Raw genomic sequence first — 19,007 nt, 5'->3', positions numbered from 1 at the left:
CTTGGTGCCTATGGCAAACAGGTCAGAGGCTGTCCACGTGGATTTGCTTTTGAACCTGTCAATATTCACTATACCCATGTTCAAAAAATGCGAGATCATGAGGGATTCTCTTCCAACTGCTTGCATGCGCACATGGAATATGAGTACATCGTGTCCTTTTGTTTGTATTGTATCCTTCTTTGGCTGTGTGCACAGTAAGCTAATGAATGTTTGTATACAACAATTAAGATCTGGAAAGTTAGACATGCACTTTTGTTTGACCAGGGTGTCAGTTTATTTTTCATGGTATCCATCAACATCTCAGGATAAAACCTGTGTAGAATAGGACATTGCTATATTTAGTCACAATTGATCAGAAAGAAGAAACTGGAATTAATTATAATACTTCCATATATAGGCAATAGGTTGGTCATCTTTAATCACAATCTAGGCTTTCTCAAAGAAATTCTGTTGGCACAATAGTCAATTATCTCCACCTAAAAGAAGACAGCTCAGAGTAAAACTAGTTGCTTTGTTGTTGAATCACGTTATGGTACACTCATAGCCTCAATCCTACTTGTTTCAACTTCCATCTCCTGTAAAATTTATCTTCCCATGTCTTCATCAATCCTAGTGTTCTTAGGTTACAAACTTGTATTTTGTACTTCTATAGTTGGCTTATTGGCAAATTTAGCTACAGCTTGGAGTCAGCTTTCAGATACATGCTGCCAATAGCCACCTTTCTTTTGTGTTAACAAGATAACAGCAGAAGATTCCATCATTATTGTCAGATGCTGGTTAGACGTTACATTCTGAAAGAGTTCAAGATTTATTACAACTAAATTTTGGAAAAACCAAAACTGTCATTTGCTACCATGCAAGATTTAATCCCCAACCTTCTGATCATGTTTGCCATGACAGTGATTGCTCAATCATCACCAATATGAAACCTCATTGACTGATGAAAATTGTTATCAAACTCAATGTCTAGAGCACAGAGTCCCATTTTCACCTTGAAACAAGCACCAATCTCCTTCCTGAATTCAGTCCTCAATTGCCACCAAGACCTTCATCCAAGCTTGAAATTAACTTCAAATTTGATTCCTCCACCATCTCCTCCCTTGTCAACTACTCTTCAAAGGCCTTTTTATGGGCCCAATACTGCATATCGCGTTACAGCAACTTACCCAGAACACCAAAACCTGCATCTTACCTTACAAAAATTCCACTTACCCCTGTCCACTAGATCCCTTTGCAAACAGCGATTAATTATTTGTTAATTTTAAAACTGAGTGACAGATTTTTGTTAGCCAAAGAAATAGAGGAAAAGGTAGTTGTTTGGAGTTAAGCCACAGATTAGCCCTGTCTCATTGAATGACACTACAGGGACTTGAGGATGCCACACGGCGTATTCTTCTTCTCATGTACCTCCTACTTCAGTATATGGGGATATTTTTAAAATTCTCAAATCCCAACAGTTTCCCTCTTGTAAGCTCGCAGCTTCTTCTGCCCCGATACATTCAAAGCTTTGTGAGCCGGTTCCCTTAGCATGTTTTCCATTATGTTAATTAGAAATAGATTTAGAATGTAAATTAACCTTAAACAGTTATTGCTAATTCTAGTTAATTAAGCGGTTTGTTTACTTGTTGCCCAATTCTGAAATCAGTCACACTTGACAGGTAACATTGATTTAGAGTAAGATTTGAAGGAGACATTTTAATTGATAATTAAGGCATTTGAGAGGAGATTGGAGAGGATGGGCTGTTTGTAAAGCAAATTACCTGCAGTAGAATCTCCAACCATCGAGATGGTGCATCCAGCAGTGCATTCAGTTTGTCCATATGCTTCAAAAATCTAGACAGGACAACAAAAGCATCTAGATCCCATCTTACCAACGCAATATAATTAGGTTTACTGTTAAAGCACAAATTTATTTATTCATGGTGGTAATTCTTTGATTTTTTTTGGCCTTTATTTCCCAACTCAAATATTCCCACAAATGTAATTTTCATTCATTTCCTAAAATGCAAAACCTGCAATGTATTAAAAAGGTTTGGAATGCAGAATTAAATTTTGAAGTGAAAGCAGATAACTAAGAAAGTACAAGCTAGAACCTGTACTTACTTGACAGCCCAGTGCTGCTCGAAGGAACGTCAGAACAGAAGGGGAAATGGGAGCAGCTCCTGTTACCATCACACGGACACGTCCTCCCATTGTAGCCTTTGGTACATAACATAACATTATTTTCAAATAAAAATTAAAATGTTCATAATCAAAAGAGAAAGAAGGAATTGTTTCATTGAATGATAAACTAAGCTGTAGAATTTGTTGATAACGGGTTTCTAGTATTGGTACTTTGCTCATGTGCAGTTTAAGATAATAACATGTATAAACACAATTTGTACTCATAGGGTACAACTAGAGTCATAGAGTAATATGGTGTAGAAGGAGACCGTCCAACCCATTGAGACCATGGTGGCTCTCTACAGAAATTTACCCCTCACTCTATCCCCATTGTGCTAGATTTTATTTCCTTCACATGCCAAATATGAAGTCCTTTTGAAATCATTGATCATCTCCATTTCCATCACCCTCATAGGCAGCAAGATCCTATTCTCCTGTTCTTGTTTCCTACAATCTGTAAGCTTTTTTCTCCCAGTCCCCTATATATCTTGCCTAACTTCTTAATTCTGTGGTCTTTAAGCCTTGTACTAATGGCTAACATGAAGATCTGTTCTTTTTCTGTTATAATCTACATCTCAAACAAAATTCCCCTCAATCACCTTTACTCCAACGAGAATAATTTCAGCTCTTCCAAACTAATCTTGCTGCTAAATTCTCTCACCTTGGAATTATTGTAGTAAATTTCCTCTGCACTCTTTCAAGGACCTGAACATCCTTCTCAATGTGAAGTGACTAGATCTAGGCAACGTTCTAGTTGTGGCTTCATGAGACCTTAGAAAAGATTAGCATAAAATCTCTGCCTTTGGACACAATATCTCTATTTACAAAGCTCAAGATTCCAGATACTTTGCCAACCACGTTTTCAATATCTCCTGCAACCAAAGATCTGTGCATATGAATCTCCTTGCACCCCCAATCCTAAGTCAATTTGTTCCTGCATACTTGAGAACTATGCAGTTGAATCTTCTTCCCACTTTTCTGCAAAAATGGATCACCTTTTTAAAATGAATTTGCCACTTGTCTGTCCGTTCTGCTAGCTGTGATATAAGATCTATAATTTATATATTAACTCAGTTGGATGAATGAGTGGTTTGTGATGTGTAGTGATACTAACAGTATGGGTTCAATTCCTACCTCAGCTGCGGTTACGATTAAGGATTCTCCTCCTCAATCTCTCTCCCCTCCTGAGGCGTGGTGACCTTCAGGATAAACCATCATCAGTTGTCTCTCTGTAATGAGAGAGCAGCCCTGTGGTCTGGTGGACCTATGGCAACTTGGCTTTTAATGTAATTTATTTGGATTTTTGAATGTTGAACAACTGACATACGGGTTTTTGGTGAGTTCTTTAAAACTCAGTATTAGGGCGAGACTTCCTGGGAAAACTAACAAACTAACAAACAAACAAACAAAGCAAGCAGTGTAATGTCAGATAGAAGATTCTGGTTTGACTTAGCAATAACACGCATTGCTTGAAAAAGAGCTTTTGGATTTCAGTTTTTGGAGAAATTTTGGTTGAAGCTGGACGTGGGAAACATTTGCTCCTGAGAAGGTTTAAGATTGTTAAGAAATACATTCTCTCTAAAAGGGAAAAAAATCTCAAAAGAATTGCGGATGCTGGAAATCAGAAACAGAAACAAAAATTGCTAGAAAAGCTCAACAAGACTTGCAGCATCTGTGGAAAGAAATCAGAGTTAAGGTTTAATCCTCAGGATCCAAGAGCCCAAGTGCACCTTCTAGGTGAAGTAGCACTTTACCTGTACTTCATTCAATTTAGTCTACTGCATTTGCTGCTCACAATGTGGTCTCCTCTACATTGGGAAAATGAACGTGGAACATAGAACAATACAGCACAGAACAGGCCTGCCTCTGACATCTGTCTTAAATTTATCACCCCTCAATTTGTAGTTATGCCCCTCATACAAGCTAACGTCATCATCCTAGGAAAAAAACTGTCTCTGTCTACCTCTGTCTCTGTCTAATCCTCTGATCATCTTGCATGTCTCTGTCAAATCCCCTCTTAGCCTGCTTCTTTCCAATGAGGACAGACTCAAGTCTCTCAGCCTTTCCTCTGGGTGACCATTTCACAGAACATCAAGGAGTTCTGTCTGCCAAAATTTTCTATCAGCTTCCAGTTGCCTGCCACTTCAACACACCATCTTATTCTCTGGACAACATCTATGTATCTCAGACTTGCTACAGTGCTCCAGCAAAGCTCAGTGCAAGCTGGAAGAACTGCACCTCATTTTCCACTTGGGAGCACTACAGCCTTCTGGACTTAATATCGAATTCAACAATTTTTGGGCTTGAGGCACCTTCTCCCATGTCCTTACCCCAACCCCCACATACCAGGCCTTGTTATCACGTGTTGAAGTGTTTGGTGCTGGAAAAACACAGCAGGTCAGGCAGCATTCAAGGAGCAGGAGAATCGGCATTTCGAGCATAAGCCCTTCATCAGGAATGAGACGGTGGTCCAAGGGACTGAGAGGTAAATAGGAGGTGAGGGGGGCTGGGGGGAAGGCAGCTGAGAATGTGATAGGTAGATGAAGTTGGGGGTGATGGTGATATCAGTTTCTCAGCTACCTTCCTCCCAGCTCCAACACCCCGCCCCCCCCCCCCCCCCCCCCCACCACCACCCCACCACCTTCCCATTTATCTCTCAGCCTCCTTAGGCCATACCCTCATTCCTGAAGAAGAGCTAATGCTAAATATGTTGACTCTCATGCTCCTTGGATGCTGCCTGACCAGCTGACTTTTCCAGCACCATACTCTTCGACTCTGATCTCCAGCATCTGCTGTGCTCACTTTCTCCCTTGTTATCGCATGGTCTGCTATTACACACAATCCATTGTTAATCACGAATAGTCCTCATTAATAGCCATTCATTCTCCTATGTTGACCGTTATCCAATCCTTTATCTGCCTAAATGCTCTTCTTGCCCTTTGGGCTCTATGTCCACCTATCATTTACCCTGTCTCACCTCTTCCAACCCTTTTTTCTGCATAAAAAACATTTTCCTCACTACTATCAGTTCTGAAGAAGGATCATTGGATCCGAAATATTAACTCTGATTTTTCTCCACAGATGATGCCAGACCTGCTGAGATATTCCAGCCATTTCTGTTTCTGTTTTTATCTAAAAGGGGTTTAGTTTAAAAATTTTAGATCAGAGATGTTTGGTTTCCGTGAAGGGGTTATTTGAAGCTGAGAAAGTGTAAGCTCAGCTGTATGAAAAGCACCAAAAGAGACATCAAATTCTCAAGACAGGAATTGAAGCTACAATTAAGTCCTATTGATGTAAAAGACAAATAAATTATCTCTAGTGGGAGTACTGTTGTGATGAATGGAATTGTGTTTTAACATATATTTCAAAATTTGTGTATTATGTAAATAATTTGGTTTATTCTATTTTATCTTTATTTTACCTATTTATTTTACTCTGTTTTATTGTTAAGAAGATCTAGCAAGTCAGCTTTCAATCTAGGATCTGACACATCCAGAAATAATATCAGCTGGGATCATAACATACCCTATCTATATCTTGCTGCAGTCAGTTAATATCTGCCAGACTTCAAATTTGGCATTGTTGGCAAATGACATTTCACTCTGTATTCAAGTCAGAGACACGTTGGAATAAAACCTCAATTACTGTAATCTCAAAAATTGAAATTGTCCTGAGACTTCATTACATGGAGAACTGCCTAATGATATTCTATAAACAACAGCTACTAGTTTGAAGATCAACTGCTGCCAAGTGGTTTGCAAGCAAGTTCTGAACTGCATTAGGAGTAAATAACCAGCACTTATTATTCTAGATGATAACAATGAGCTGTAATTTAGCAATAAATGCATATATTCCAATTGACTACTAGAATTTCTCTGCTTGAAGCACCTATTGCCAGAGGCACTTCACAATGGAAAAATTCAATCTTCCACATTATGGAAATGTATAGATTGGCAAACTGATCATGTGCTTGCTCATGGGCAGATTATTCTAAGGAACTTAATATACATAAAAGTAATTGAAGTAGTTACCACAAAGAAAATGAAAAATAGCTGTTTCCCCACGCTTGGTTAATGACTACCCATTACTGCACAGCAGTGGCAGAGGCCAGATACAAGTTTTCAAAATCATCAGGAGTCTGTACTGATTAGGTAGGAAGAAAATGTTGCTGCTCTCAAAAGGATCAGGAACCAAAAGGCACAGTTTTCAAGTATTTTGCAAAAGCAGCAACGAGGTGAGAAAAATGTTTTTCACACAGCAACTGGTTTAGATTTGGAATGCACTGCCTGGAATAAAGTGAAGGAGAGCTCAAGAGGCATTCAAGAGGACATTGGGTGATTTAAATAAAAATAACGTGCGGTGTTATGTGGAAGAGGCAGGTGTTTGGTATTAAGTCAATGTGCCCAGAGAGCTAGTGCAAGCACAGTGGGCTGAATGGCCTCCTGCACCATTCAATGAATCTGTAAACTGAAAAAAAATTTTTTTTCAACATTTAGTTATGTGATGATAGTAGAAAGAGTTGTTAGAATGTAGAAGTACAGATGTTACGGACAGAGATGAGAGAGAGTTGAAACTCCTATTTCCTTCTGTACTCAAGAATTCTTGGTCAATGTGAATAACCAGCAACAAGCTGTGGTTTTAAATATAAAGGATTATTTATCCTATGTTCACCCTGAAATATAACGCTATATCACTCATTTACCACTCACACACAAAAGAATGACAAACATTCATAACTAATAGTATATTTTTACAAGTTATAAACCAAGTCAGTCAACTGTTGTTCACATAATAGTCTCATAGTTTTGCTCATATTAGGAAGGAACAGGGATTGCACACCCACCAAAGAAGCAATTTCTCTCACAAATCCATGTGGATTCAATGGCTAGACTTGTACATCAGGAATATTGCAGGATTCCCTTGAAGAAATTGGTTTTCATTCATTAATACTATCAGTTGCTTCATATCTTGTTATCTTGAAATAAGTTTTACACTTTTGGACATGAACAGGCTTGGAGCTCTGAGGCTACCTTTTAGGCATTGATATTGCTGTTTCAGCTGCTTTTTCATACTGTGTTGTTTCAAAGCTAGTCTGATTTTACCCTGGTGCTTTGGGTAGTAAGATTCATTATCAGTGATTAGTTCCAGTCAGATGTCTAAGTGGTTAAATCCTTCTATTGTCCACCCAGAATGAATTGAAGTTCAAAGCTATTGCTATATAATGGGGAATAGATGCTGGTTAATTATACCCACTTATGACTAAACTGGTTACATGACAGCTTTCATTTATTTCCATCCCAGAGATAGTGAGAATAGGGTTCTATGGATTTTGAGATTTGGATAATTAGTAGGAGATGTGAATTCTACAAATAGTTTAATCTTGGCATGTTCATTCAAAGGAGGCATCGCACACATGCTCATTCAATGAGAAAGTTTCTGGAGACGAGAGGTACTTCCTCATCTGCGCAGAAATTGCAAAAGTCACTTGACCATCATCTGCCATCTTAGTGGTATTTTGACATCCATGTATAAAATAAAAGCCAAATCCAAAAAATTGTATACTAAATGCAATGTTTAATCCCATGAATATGACATAACTTTACTGGTTTTGACACAAACTAACAAATATTTACTGAAAACAACACACATTACCAAAGAATTAATACATTTGATCTTCATATTAGCTGAGCATAACCAAGACCCTAACAGTAAACACAGATACTTTTATGTAGACAGACAGTAAAACATGTTGTTCAGATCATTTTGGAAAATGGAACAGTTAAAATTACCTGAACTTTGTTGAAAACAAGTTTATCCCAGAAACTGTCATTTCTAATAATTCCTCTGGATATTTCAGCTTCTTTACTATGGACAGCAAGATTCAACAACCATCTCTTGAAAGGTGTTTGTGCTCCACTTTGTACCTGTGAATAACCAAGCATAGCTCAGACATGTAGGCTCTGTACTTAGTATCTCATAACTTATCAGTTATATAAATAAACTTTGCATCTTGGCGAATTTACAATATGGTTAATAGGGCATTCACAGCATTTTCAAGGCTGATGAACACTAAAAGGTGAATAGGTCTCAGTGACCAGATTTGGTCAGATGTATAAGAAATGCAATGCATTCAAGTCAAAAAAGGTAGGCTTCGGTTCACACGATCTTTGGAAGGGAAAGAAAATAGATTCAGGCGTCCATTAAATGTTCAAGTAGAGTAAATCCCTATGAAAAGAATACTGGGAAGAATAATTGCACTGAAAATCAATTAATTCCATTTCTCTAAAATTACTTTCAACAAAAGAAACAAACCTTATCATAGATTCGATTCAACAGTCTTGGCACAACTGGAAAGACAGTGGGCTGCAGCATCTTCATGTCATCTGCTAACAATTGAATATTACCTTGGAAGAATCCCACTCTGGCACCACTACAGTACAGAGCTGTCTGAAACAGTACAATTTTATCCATTCAATTAGACATTTTCAACATGATCCTATAATTAATAATCACACTGATACCAGAACATTGCCAGAAAGGTCAAGGCGGGTTGCTGAATTTTGCATCAGTTCAGAATGAAGTTATTGGAATCCAGAAAAGAATGGGATTACTTATTTATCATGTCGAAAACACAATTAAGAATCTAAAGTTACATTTTGGATATCAATAACAGTAGATGCCTATGTGCAAAGATTTGCATTTTGTATAACTAATGAACAAAAAAAGTCACAAAGTCTATTGTAATGATCTTGCCCAATATTAGTCCCTTTGTTATAATTATATATTATATGCCCAAGGCTAACTATTTTATAAAGCCAGTTTATACAAAACAAAAAAATGTGTGCAATAAAACAGATCGTTACCTGCACCACTCTTTCAAACATATGTGCCAGGGGAAGATAGGAGATAGAAATATCATCGGTTCTGGGTATAAACGTGCTCTGTTCAGATAAGAGACATGGGGCTATTAGATTATTTCAAAACAATCCACAGTTGAAGACATGTTAGCAAGTGACCTAAAAATAAATAATAGTTTCAATTGCACCTTTGCGACATAATGCAAACTTACGTATAATTCTTAGCATAGAGTTAATGCCATTCTAATCTTCAACCCAAACTAATCTGCAATAACTCTTATAGACTGACCAAACCCCCTCAAAATATGTTAAGAAGATAGCCTAGCCCCTAATGTTTTCTTATTTTAAAGGCAAGTGTAAGGCGTTGCACTCCAGATGCAGTTCGATTGGTCAAACTACTCAACTTTAAAAAAAACATACTTTATTTTTACACTGGAGTTAAAATACTGACAAATAAAAGTAAAAGAATTACCTTATCAAAACTACATCAAAATACTTAACAAAACAATATGTATATTAATTATTACTAATTAGCTGTTCCAATAGCCCATAAACACACCTCTGGCAAAGGCAGGTTCAGTGAAATAGATTGTCTCATGTGCAATTCTAGCAGCAGGAAGAGAACCCCAACTATTAGCATTAACAGGTAAAGGAACAAATGCTTCCATGTCCAGCTTCAAGATCTCAGCAACTGCTGAAAGTTAAAATGAAAAATCCTGGTTCCGTTGGAACTTGACCCCACCCATTCAGGTTGCTTCGATTGTTCCAATGTTTAAAAAAAAACTAAGGCCTCTCAAGCCAATTACTTTATTGGCTTTGAGAAGCCTGACCGACTCTTCAGTCTTAACCTTTCTTCATTTAAAAAAAACAAAATGCATCTCTTAAAGCCATAGAATCATCACAAATTTTAAAAAAGTGCTCAAGTTCAGACAAATGTAGCATAGATTTAATGGGCTGTGCCTTAACAATTCTGTGACTATCACAAAGTACAACCAATGCTGAGCTGAATATCTGAGATATATATATATATATAGCAATAAGTGTGGAAAAACAGTTGACTTTTCATTCTGATTTTTCAGTACTGGACAAGGTCAGAAGTTAAAGCAGGTTTCAAGAAATGATAGAAGCAGGGAAGGAGGTATAGGTGAGGATTAGAAAAATGCTTTTGTCTACAAACTGTGACCAAATAAACTCAGTCTCCAACTCCAGATAGCCTACTTATATATCCATTCCAAAGATCCATAGTGTGGCTCTTGTGCCACACTAAAACTGATGGTTTAAACCTGTTTCTGCCTAACAGAACTGATTCCTTCAGATTTTAGCTATGTCCAGTTTCTCATCAATTTCCATGGCTTCTCATAGACCAACACCACTCTCCCTCAATCACTATTCAAAATTTTCCAGCTTTCTGCACCTAACATGTTTCCTTTCACTGGGGACTTTCAATCCTCATTTTCATCAGGATATTTGGTGGCTTATCCCTTTTTTCTTGAATGGAGGTTTATCCTGTTTTCAGGTAGCAGAAAGTGAGGACTGCAGATGCTAGAGATCAGAGTCAAGAGTGTGGTGCTGGAAAAGCACAACAGGTCAGGCAGCATCTGAGGAGCAGGAGAATCAACGTTTTGGGCATTAGCCCTTCATCAGAAAATTGTTTTCATCCACTTTCATCCGCCTCTGCCAGGTTGAACTTGTCTAACATTGAACAAGATGTGGAGGTGCCAGTGTTGGACTGGGGTGAACAAGGTCAGAAGTCACACGATAGCAGGTTATAAGTCCAACAGGTTTATTGAAGCTTTTAGAGCGCTGCTGCTTCATCAGGTACATCAATGCATCAATGCATCACCCTGAGGTGGGAATTGAACCTGGGTCTCTGGCTGTTATTCCAGTCATTTAGTTTGTCTCCAATATTTTTATTGTTTTGTAATGATCTCTCTGCCTCAATTAATCAAATCATAGCTTATCCCTTCACTTGCTACTCAGCTGATGACACTCCACTCACACAATTTGTACTATCTTTTGATCTCTCCACCTATAAATTCTGTGCCTGTGTGCTTCCCTCTATTTTACCTGATGAAGGAACAGTGCTCTGAAAGCTTGTGATTTCAAGTAAACCTGTTGGACTATAACATGGTGCTATGTGACATCTGACCTTATATTGAATAACTTCACCTTTAACATCATTTACTTATTCCAAGTAAAACGAATCTTCAATGGGAAACTTTATGCCATCATACACATCCTTTGCCGAGTACATTTTTGATTATATTTATGCTACATCCTGCCCTCAACCTGAACTGAAAAATTTAAACAACATTGTTTTCAATTTCCACTCTTCTCTCACATCATCTACTTCCAGCTTTTTCTAGACTTCTCCATCCCTAATTCTGAGATAGACTATTTAGAAAAATCCTCTCAAAGCCCACTAACTTCCATTATTACTTTCACTACCATTTCCCTGCACCCCCCCTCCCCCCCACAACACTTCCTTTCCTATAACTTGTCTTTTCTGTCACATCTGTTTGGATGAAGCAAGCTTCCATTCTAGTTCATCCAATAGGTCTTCCCTTCTCCCACACTGGATGATTCACTGTTGAGTCCATTCTACTTCATGTACTTTTGCTCTTTCCTCTTTCTGTTTGTCCTAACTTTCCACCTCACTGGCCTCCACATTCAATGCATCATCCTCCATCATTACTGCCATCCTATGATGTTACCACCAAACGTTGTTTTCCCTTTCCTTTCAGCATTCCAAAGCAACTCATACTTCCATGTTCCTGGTTGGCTCAAAATCCTGCCCCTTCCCGCAGTAACGTCCTGTTCAAGTTTAGAAGATACTTTCTGACACCCTCTCCTACTTCCAGGTAAACGAATGAATTGCATGTTCTCCTTCACAGCATTGTTATAGTGGTGAAGTAGTCTATGTGACCTATCATGTCTACACAAGTTGCACCACCTCTCTTTACTGTGTAACTCTGTATATCATTTCTACTTATTTAACTTTCCAATGTCCTCCTGGATGCCTCAATTGATCCTGTCTCCATCACACTTGCAAGCTGTGCATTCCCTACCCTTACTACTCACTGTGTGAAGAAGTTTCTTATCTTGCAATTGCTTCTTATGTAAAACTTTAAAACTTCAATCCATTTATAAGTGGCAACTGTATCTTCCTGTCTATTCTGTCCAAATCCCTCAAGATCTTGAAAACCTCTGTCAAATCTCCATTTGGTTTTCTCTTTTCAATGTTGTCTTCTCTACATTACCCATATCAAATGGAAGTTTGTGACCATTTTGTACGACACTTCCATCTGTTGTGCATGCTACAGCCCAAACTTCTGTTCTCCAATTTTAACCCTTTGTCTTAACCCCACTTCTCCATACTGTTCCAATGAGACTCAATATAAGTTGAATGAACAACATCCTACCTTTTGATTTAGCACCTTTAAGTTTTCTGGATTCCCTTGCCCACTACACCCTCTAAATTACTTTTGGATGTACGCAACCCTTTAATATCTCTGTCCAGCCATGCACATGTTGTAACCTAAGGTGCTTGACTTGTACACAAACTGCGCAGGAACGTTCGGTTGCTTGGCAACCATTGGGCTTAGGAGAAACATTGTCCCACTTCTAAAAACAGTAAAATCATTAACATATTCTAGTTCTGATGAAACACCATCAACAACTTGAGACCTAATTGCTTCTTTCTGCACAGATGCTGCCCGATGTGCTGAGTATTTCCTGCCTTTTCTGTTTTATCATCCAATAAGTTTTGCCAAAGAGAATCTGAAACTGAAGCATGCATTTTACCATCTTTACAAACACATATAAGAAAGTTTAATAACATAACCTAGAAAAAAAAGACCCTGTCTTTTAAATTATACTTCAGTTTCTCCAATTTGTCCCCTCATAAAATAGAATTTAAAACTCGTGGAAAATCTCTCATCCGCCAATACATATTGACTTTTTGCTCTCTAGAGTCTTTCCTCCCTTCCAGCCTTTTCTCAGTGCCTCTCCACATCTGATGGGGTTACTTGAGGATACAGCATCTGCTCCCTCTGCTTGTAGAGAAGACAACATTGAAAAGAAAAAAGCTAAAAGATTTGACAGAAGTTTTCAAGATCATGAGGGATTTAGACAATAGATAGGGAGGTACTGTTGCCACTTATAAATGGATTGAAGTTTTAAAGTGTTTTACAGAAGTTAAGGACTGTTAAAGTCTACCCAATGATATTTTCTATACACCTACTCATGCCTTAATACTTTTCAGCATTGCTTTTTCCACTGTGCTTTCCACTGTGTTTAGCTGTTAGCTCAATGTTCTCCATATTTTATGTCCTGATGGTATAAGTTAAGCTTGCTGTACAACTGAGAAAGGAAAGGTAATTAATCTGAAACATTCACTCTGTTTCTCTTGTCATTGATTTTGATTCATTGAATATTTTCAGTATTTTCTGTTTTCAAAGAAATTCGAGGGGTCCAGATAAATAAGCTCCTCAGAACCAGATTGAAGAAAGTTCAACAAATCAAATGCAAAATGCAAAATAAAGTGGAAGACAAGCAGAAAATAACAAAAGTAAACCTATTTTTGTCTTAAACATGATCACAAGCTATTAAGTTCTGAAAGTTCCCTTTGTTACCGACAGAGCTCAGTTTTTACACAGATTTCATCCAATTTGTAGATACAAACCTCAATTATTTTGAAGAAAGCTGCTGAGTTGGCCACAACATTCCCATGAGTCAGCATAGCTCCTTTAGGATTACCTAATTCAGACAAATAAAAAATCAGCAGCTCATTATCTGAAATGTCCTTCTTAGAAATCAATAAATCTAGATAGTCAATATACTTAAATATCTTTGAGGTATGTCTGTCTTACTTCCACACTGCATTGGGAAAACAATTTATATTTATTTTAAATAAAGTTGTTTGGACATGTTATAGCACACCTTTGTGCCAGGTAGGACTTGATTCCAAACCATTACCATGTCTGCGCCACAAGAAGCCTAACTTAATATTTATTCAGCAGGAGGGAAAATAGATTACATTAAACCCAACAAAGGTTACATTTTTGGCCTGACTAGCATCAATTTTACAGACAAATTCAGATACCTGTAACAGAGTTATGGAGGATTCATGGGTACATATTTGTGGAGTATACAAAACTGCTAACTTATCGTGTAAATTCCACATTTATGTCAGGATGTTTCTAGAACATGTCAGTTTTCAGGCAGTTTCTATGCGACTCCAAAAACAGGAACATTTACTGAGGAATTAAAATCCAAGTCAGACATTGAGTTGATGCTATCATTCAGAGTTATTGATATATCACAAAGCATTTTTGATTCATATTTTCTCCAGTGAGACAAGTAGGTCACTTGCTCCTTGAATACCTTCAGTTAAAAAATAATCCATGTAGAAAACAATCTCGATAATGTCTTCTGTTTAATTCTCATTCCCTCTCCCAAAATTCAGAGCTTATTTTGTAAACTCACCAATTTTAGTGACTTTTAAAACAAAAACAAAAATTGTATTTTTTGAAAGGGTTTTCCCACCTGCACTGATAGCAACTATGTATGTTCACATTCATGAAGAGAGTATCTGATTCAAAAAGAGCTGTAAAGAGCCAGTCTAAGTAGCAAGAATGCACATATAGACAAAAAAGTGTTTCATAAAGCAGGTTTGAATTGAGTTTTAATGGAACTGAAAAACTTTTACAGTTTATTTGAATTGAATTTCGAAAACTGTAAAGTCCTGCCTATGACAGATAAACATTGCACTCACTAATGGATGAAGCAATACTTAACAATCTGTTGAAAAACTTAAGCCAAGGTTTAAGTTTTTCACAAAATCCTCTTGAATCCTCCAAATATCAGTTCTGGAAATACTGCTTGAGCTAATCCAGCAGAAAAAACACAATGGCTCAGTAAATAATGTACAATTCTATAGAGATCAAAGATCAGAGCCAATGACCATCTCTCAGCCCCAGCCCGCAAACTTCATTCCTGATGAAGGGCTTATGCACGAAATGTTGATTCTCCAGCAGTGGCCGCGTCACTCATGATGTCAATTCCACCCCTGTCAGCCCCACTTCTGCCCCCTTTGTGAGTGTCACTTTCGTTGGTGATGCCACTCCCAACCCTATAATCACACCCACTCAATCATCTCTGCCCCCATCTCCAAATCCAGCTCCATTCCAGGTCCTAGCTCCCATCCCTGCTGTGTGTTCACTATTCCCCATCCCTCCTCCTCACTGAGGATGAATATTCAGTCCTCAGCAAAGACCTCATCTTTATCTCTCTACGCTCCCAGATTAATGAGTTCAACACATGCTGCAACCTTGAATATTTCTGTTGCCACCTCCACCTCCAAGCTCATTTTTTCAACCAGGACACCCGCCCATCCATCAAGGACCCCTTCTCCCACCTCCAACACACCCTATCAACTTGGACACCCTGTGCCAGCCTTTATCTGCATTGACCTCTGCATTTCAAACTGTCGTCGTGGCTTCACTGCCTCAACCTGTCCCCCACCATCACTCAGTCCAACCTCCCACCCTCACAACGCACAGCCCTTCACTCCCTCCGCTCCAACCCCAACCTCACCATCAAACCTGCAGACAAGGAGGGGTGCAGTTGTAGTCTGGCACACCAACCTTTACACCACTGAAATCAGGCACCAACTCACAGACACCTCCTCCTACTGCCCCCTTGATCACAATCCCACCTCCAATCACCAAACCATCATCTCCTGAACCATCCAAAACCTCATCACCTCCAGGGATCTCCCTCCCAAAGCTTCCAACCTCATTATCCATGAACCCGGCACTGCCCAATTCTACCTCCTACTGAAGATTCACAAACCTGACTGCTCTGGTCAAACTATTGTCTCAGCCTGCGCCTGTCCCATTGAACTCATCTGTTCCTACCTCGACACTGTCCTGTCTCCATTAGTCCAGGAACTCCCCACCTACATTCATGATATACCCTTCACCTCCTCCAAAGTTTTTGTTTCCCGGCCTCATCTTCACCATGGACATCCACTCCCTGTACACATCGATCCGGCATGACAATGGTCTGCAAGCCCTCTGTTTCTTTTCTCAGCTCGGCCCAACCATTAGCCCTCCACTGACACCCTCATCCACCTGGCTGAACTGGTCCTCAACCTCAATAACTTTTCCTTCCAATCCTCCCACTTCCTCCACCCACATGGGGCCCAGCTATGCATGCCTGTTTGTCGGGTATGTGGAACAGTCCATCTTCCACAGTTACACTGGCACCACCCCCCACCTGTTTCTCTGCTACATCATTGACTGTATTGGCGCCACCTCGTGCTCCCACAAGTAGGTTGAACAGTTCAGCAATTTTACCAACACCTTCCACCCTGACCTCAAATTCACCTAGACCATCTTGGACACTTCCCTCCACTTCCTGGACTTCTCCATCACCATCTCTGGCAACCGACTAACTGCAGGCAACCACAACAAACCCCATCGACTCCCACAGCTACCTAGACTACATCTTCTCCCACCCTACCTCCTGTAAAAATGCCATCTCTTATTCCCAATTCCTCCGCCTCCACCACATCTGTTCCCAGGATAACTAATTCAACCTCAGAAAATCCCAAATGGCTTCCTTCTTCCATGACTGCAATTTCCCTTCCCACGTGGTTGACGATGCCTTCCAGCGTATCTCCTCCACTTCATGCACCAACACCCTCGAACCCCACCCCTTCTAATGGAACAAGGAAAGAACCCTGGTGCTTATCTTCCACCCCACCAACCTCTGCATACATTGCATCATCCACCACCACTTCTGCCACCTCCAAACAGACCCCACCACCAAAGATATATTTCCTTCCCTACTCTTACAAATGTTCTGGACAGACCATTCCCTCCGTGACTCCCTCGACATGTCCACGGCCCCAACAGCCCACACCCCCACTCCTGGCATCTTCCCATGACACCACAAGATGTGCCCACACCACTCCCCTCACTTCTGTCCAAGGCCCCAAGGGACCCTTCCACATCCGTCAGAAATTTGCCTGTACCTCTACCAATGTCAACTACTGCATCTGTTGCACACGGTGTGGTCTCCTCTACATTGGAGAGACAGGACGCCTTCTTGTGGATCATTTCAGAGAACATCTCTGGGACACCCTCACCTACCAATCCCACCACCCTGTGGCCGAACACTTCAACTCCCCCTCCCACTCCATCAAGGACATGCATGTTCTGTGCCTCCTCCACCACCAAGCCGCTACCACCAGATGCCTGGAGGAAAAACGCCTCATATTCTGCCTTGGTACCCTGCAAACACATGGGATAAATGTGGATTTCAATAGCTTCCTCATTTCTCCTACCCCAACTTTTTCCCAGTCCCAAGCCTCCAACTCCGCACTGCCTTCCGGACCTGACATCATTCCCCTTTCTGAACTATCACCTTCTCCCTCACCTTCATCCACCTATCGCTTTCTCAGCTACCCCCAACCCCACCCCCTCCCATTTATCTCTCAGCCCCGGCCCACCTGCCTCATTCCTGATGAAGCTCCTCTGATGCTGCCTGACTTGCTGTGCTTTCCCAGCACCACACTCTCGACTTTGATCTCCAGCATCTGCTGTTCTCACTTTCCCCTAACATACCAAGTCAGGTATTGTTGGCATTACTTTTCTTGGCTAAGCAAAGTGAAATTCATTGGTTTTTTTTGATCACTGCACTTAACTCTGTCTTAATTCCAGTTGCACACTACCATTTTCTCCTTTTTAGTTTTTCTCCATCCAGAAGTACAATGTGAAAATCAAGCCATCAATATTAAAAAATATTTGGCTGTTCCCAGTCTAGACCATCAAACAAAGATGACCGATTTAATTTTTTTATTCACTTCTGGGACATGGGCATTGCTGGTTGCCCAATATTTATTGCCCATTCCTAGTTGCTGTTGAGGTGGGTGTAACATTCTGCCTTCTTGAATTAGTGTAGTCCATGTGCTGAGGAGACAATTCCAGGATATGTAACTTAAATCAATTTTAAATGGAATTCAGTGGCTTGGCTGGATTCAAACCAAACTCTTTCACATCCAAGAGCAAAATTTATATGCTAATTAATATTTCTCTGCCTTGCATGATGGATAACTCATGATTCATTGTAAGCACTCATTACAGAACATACTTTTTAGCCTGGAAACCATCTATAAGTTGAACAAGATTTGAAATACCTGTTGTTCCACTTGTAAAGCATACAATGCACATATCGTCAGGTTCTGGTGGCTATAAAACAATAAGTGAAGTTTCACTTTAAACACATAATTAAACTAAACATACAACTTACTGCCTAGTAAGCACAAAGAGAGCAGCTAGACATAGAATGTGAGCTTGGGAATTTGGCGGGCAAGGGAGTAAGAGGAGGTTCTGTTCTGATATTTTGCATAAAATTAAGGGGCCAAGAGAGGGATTTGGAGACCAAAGAAGGATCTGCAATTTGAAGCATAGAAGCTTCAAAGAGGTGACAAGATCGTCAGTAAGTTTAGGTTTTTATCTTTTTCTTTCACTTAATATATAAACAGGCACAATAGCTTTAATTGGTAAGGAAAGGGGATATATATATATACACACACACTTTGCATTAAATTTAAAACTTAACAAGTTAAGCTACTTTATTTAGCCACAGAAAATCAAGTGTTATGTGTAATCTTAGTTAGTTGGATTAAACACAATAAAGATGGATATGAAGGTGATGCGCTAGACCTGTAGCAGGTGGGAGCTAGTGAACGTCAATATTATGCATCACAACCACATTTGTGGCAAACTGAAGTTTGAGGAGCTTCAGTTCTGAGTTGATGTGCTGCAGGCTGAGCTTTAGACATTGTGATACATTAGGAAGGGGAAAGGCACCTGCACACTTTTTTCTTGAAGGCAGTCACACCCTTTAGGTTATGATCTTCTGATTGGTTCATGTTCAGGGATGACAGAGTGTGTTAGTGAATGAGACAGATAAGGG

The 19,007-nt window shown here is 39.6% G+C and overlaps 1 protein-coding gene across 1 annotated transcript in view; it reads right to left on the bottom strand.

The window, feature by feature from the left end:
• The window catches only part of acsl5 (acyl-CoA synthetase long chain family member 5), a 57,474-nt gene that overhangs the window by 6,539 nt on the left and 31,928 nt on the right, over positions 1 to 19,007 (bottom strand). The window contains exons 9-15 of the mRNA XM_060842440.1: positions 18,226 to 18,277; positions 13,705 to 13,778; positions 9,027 to 9,104; positions 8,476 to 8,610; positions 7,953 to 8,087; positions 2,104 to 2,199; positions 1,761 to 1,833 (exon numbers count right to left, since the gene is read on the bottom strand). Of these exons, the coding sequence (XP_060698423.1) occupies positions 1,761 to 1,833; positions 2,104 to 2,199; positions 7,953 to 8,087; positions 8,476 to 8,610; positions 9,027 to 9,104; positions 13,705 to 13,778; positions 18,226 to 18,277 (643 nt within the window). The remainder of the gene's footprint in view (positions 1 to 1,760; positions 1,834 to 2,103; positions 2,200 to 7,952; positions 8,088 to 8,475; positions 8,611 to 9,026; positions 9,105 to 13,704; positions 13,779 to 18,225; positions 18,278 to 19,007) is intronic.

This window comes from Hemiscyllium ocellatum, chromosome 22 (assembly GCF_020745735.1).
Source record: "Hemiscyllium ocellatum isolate sHemOce1 chromosome 22, sHemOce1.pat.X.cur, whole genome shotgun sequence".
Classification (NCBI taxonomy): domain Eukaryota; kingdom Metazoa; phylum Chordata; class Chondrichthyes; order Orectolobiformes; family Hemiscylliidae; genus Hemiscyllium; species Hemiscyllium ocellatum.
This window is presented reverse-complemented; position numbering and strand designations above follow the sequence as displayed.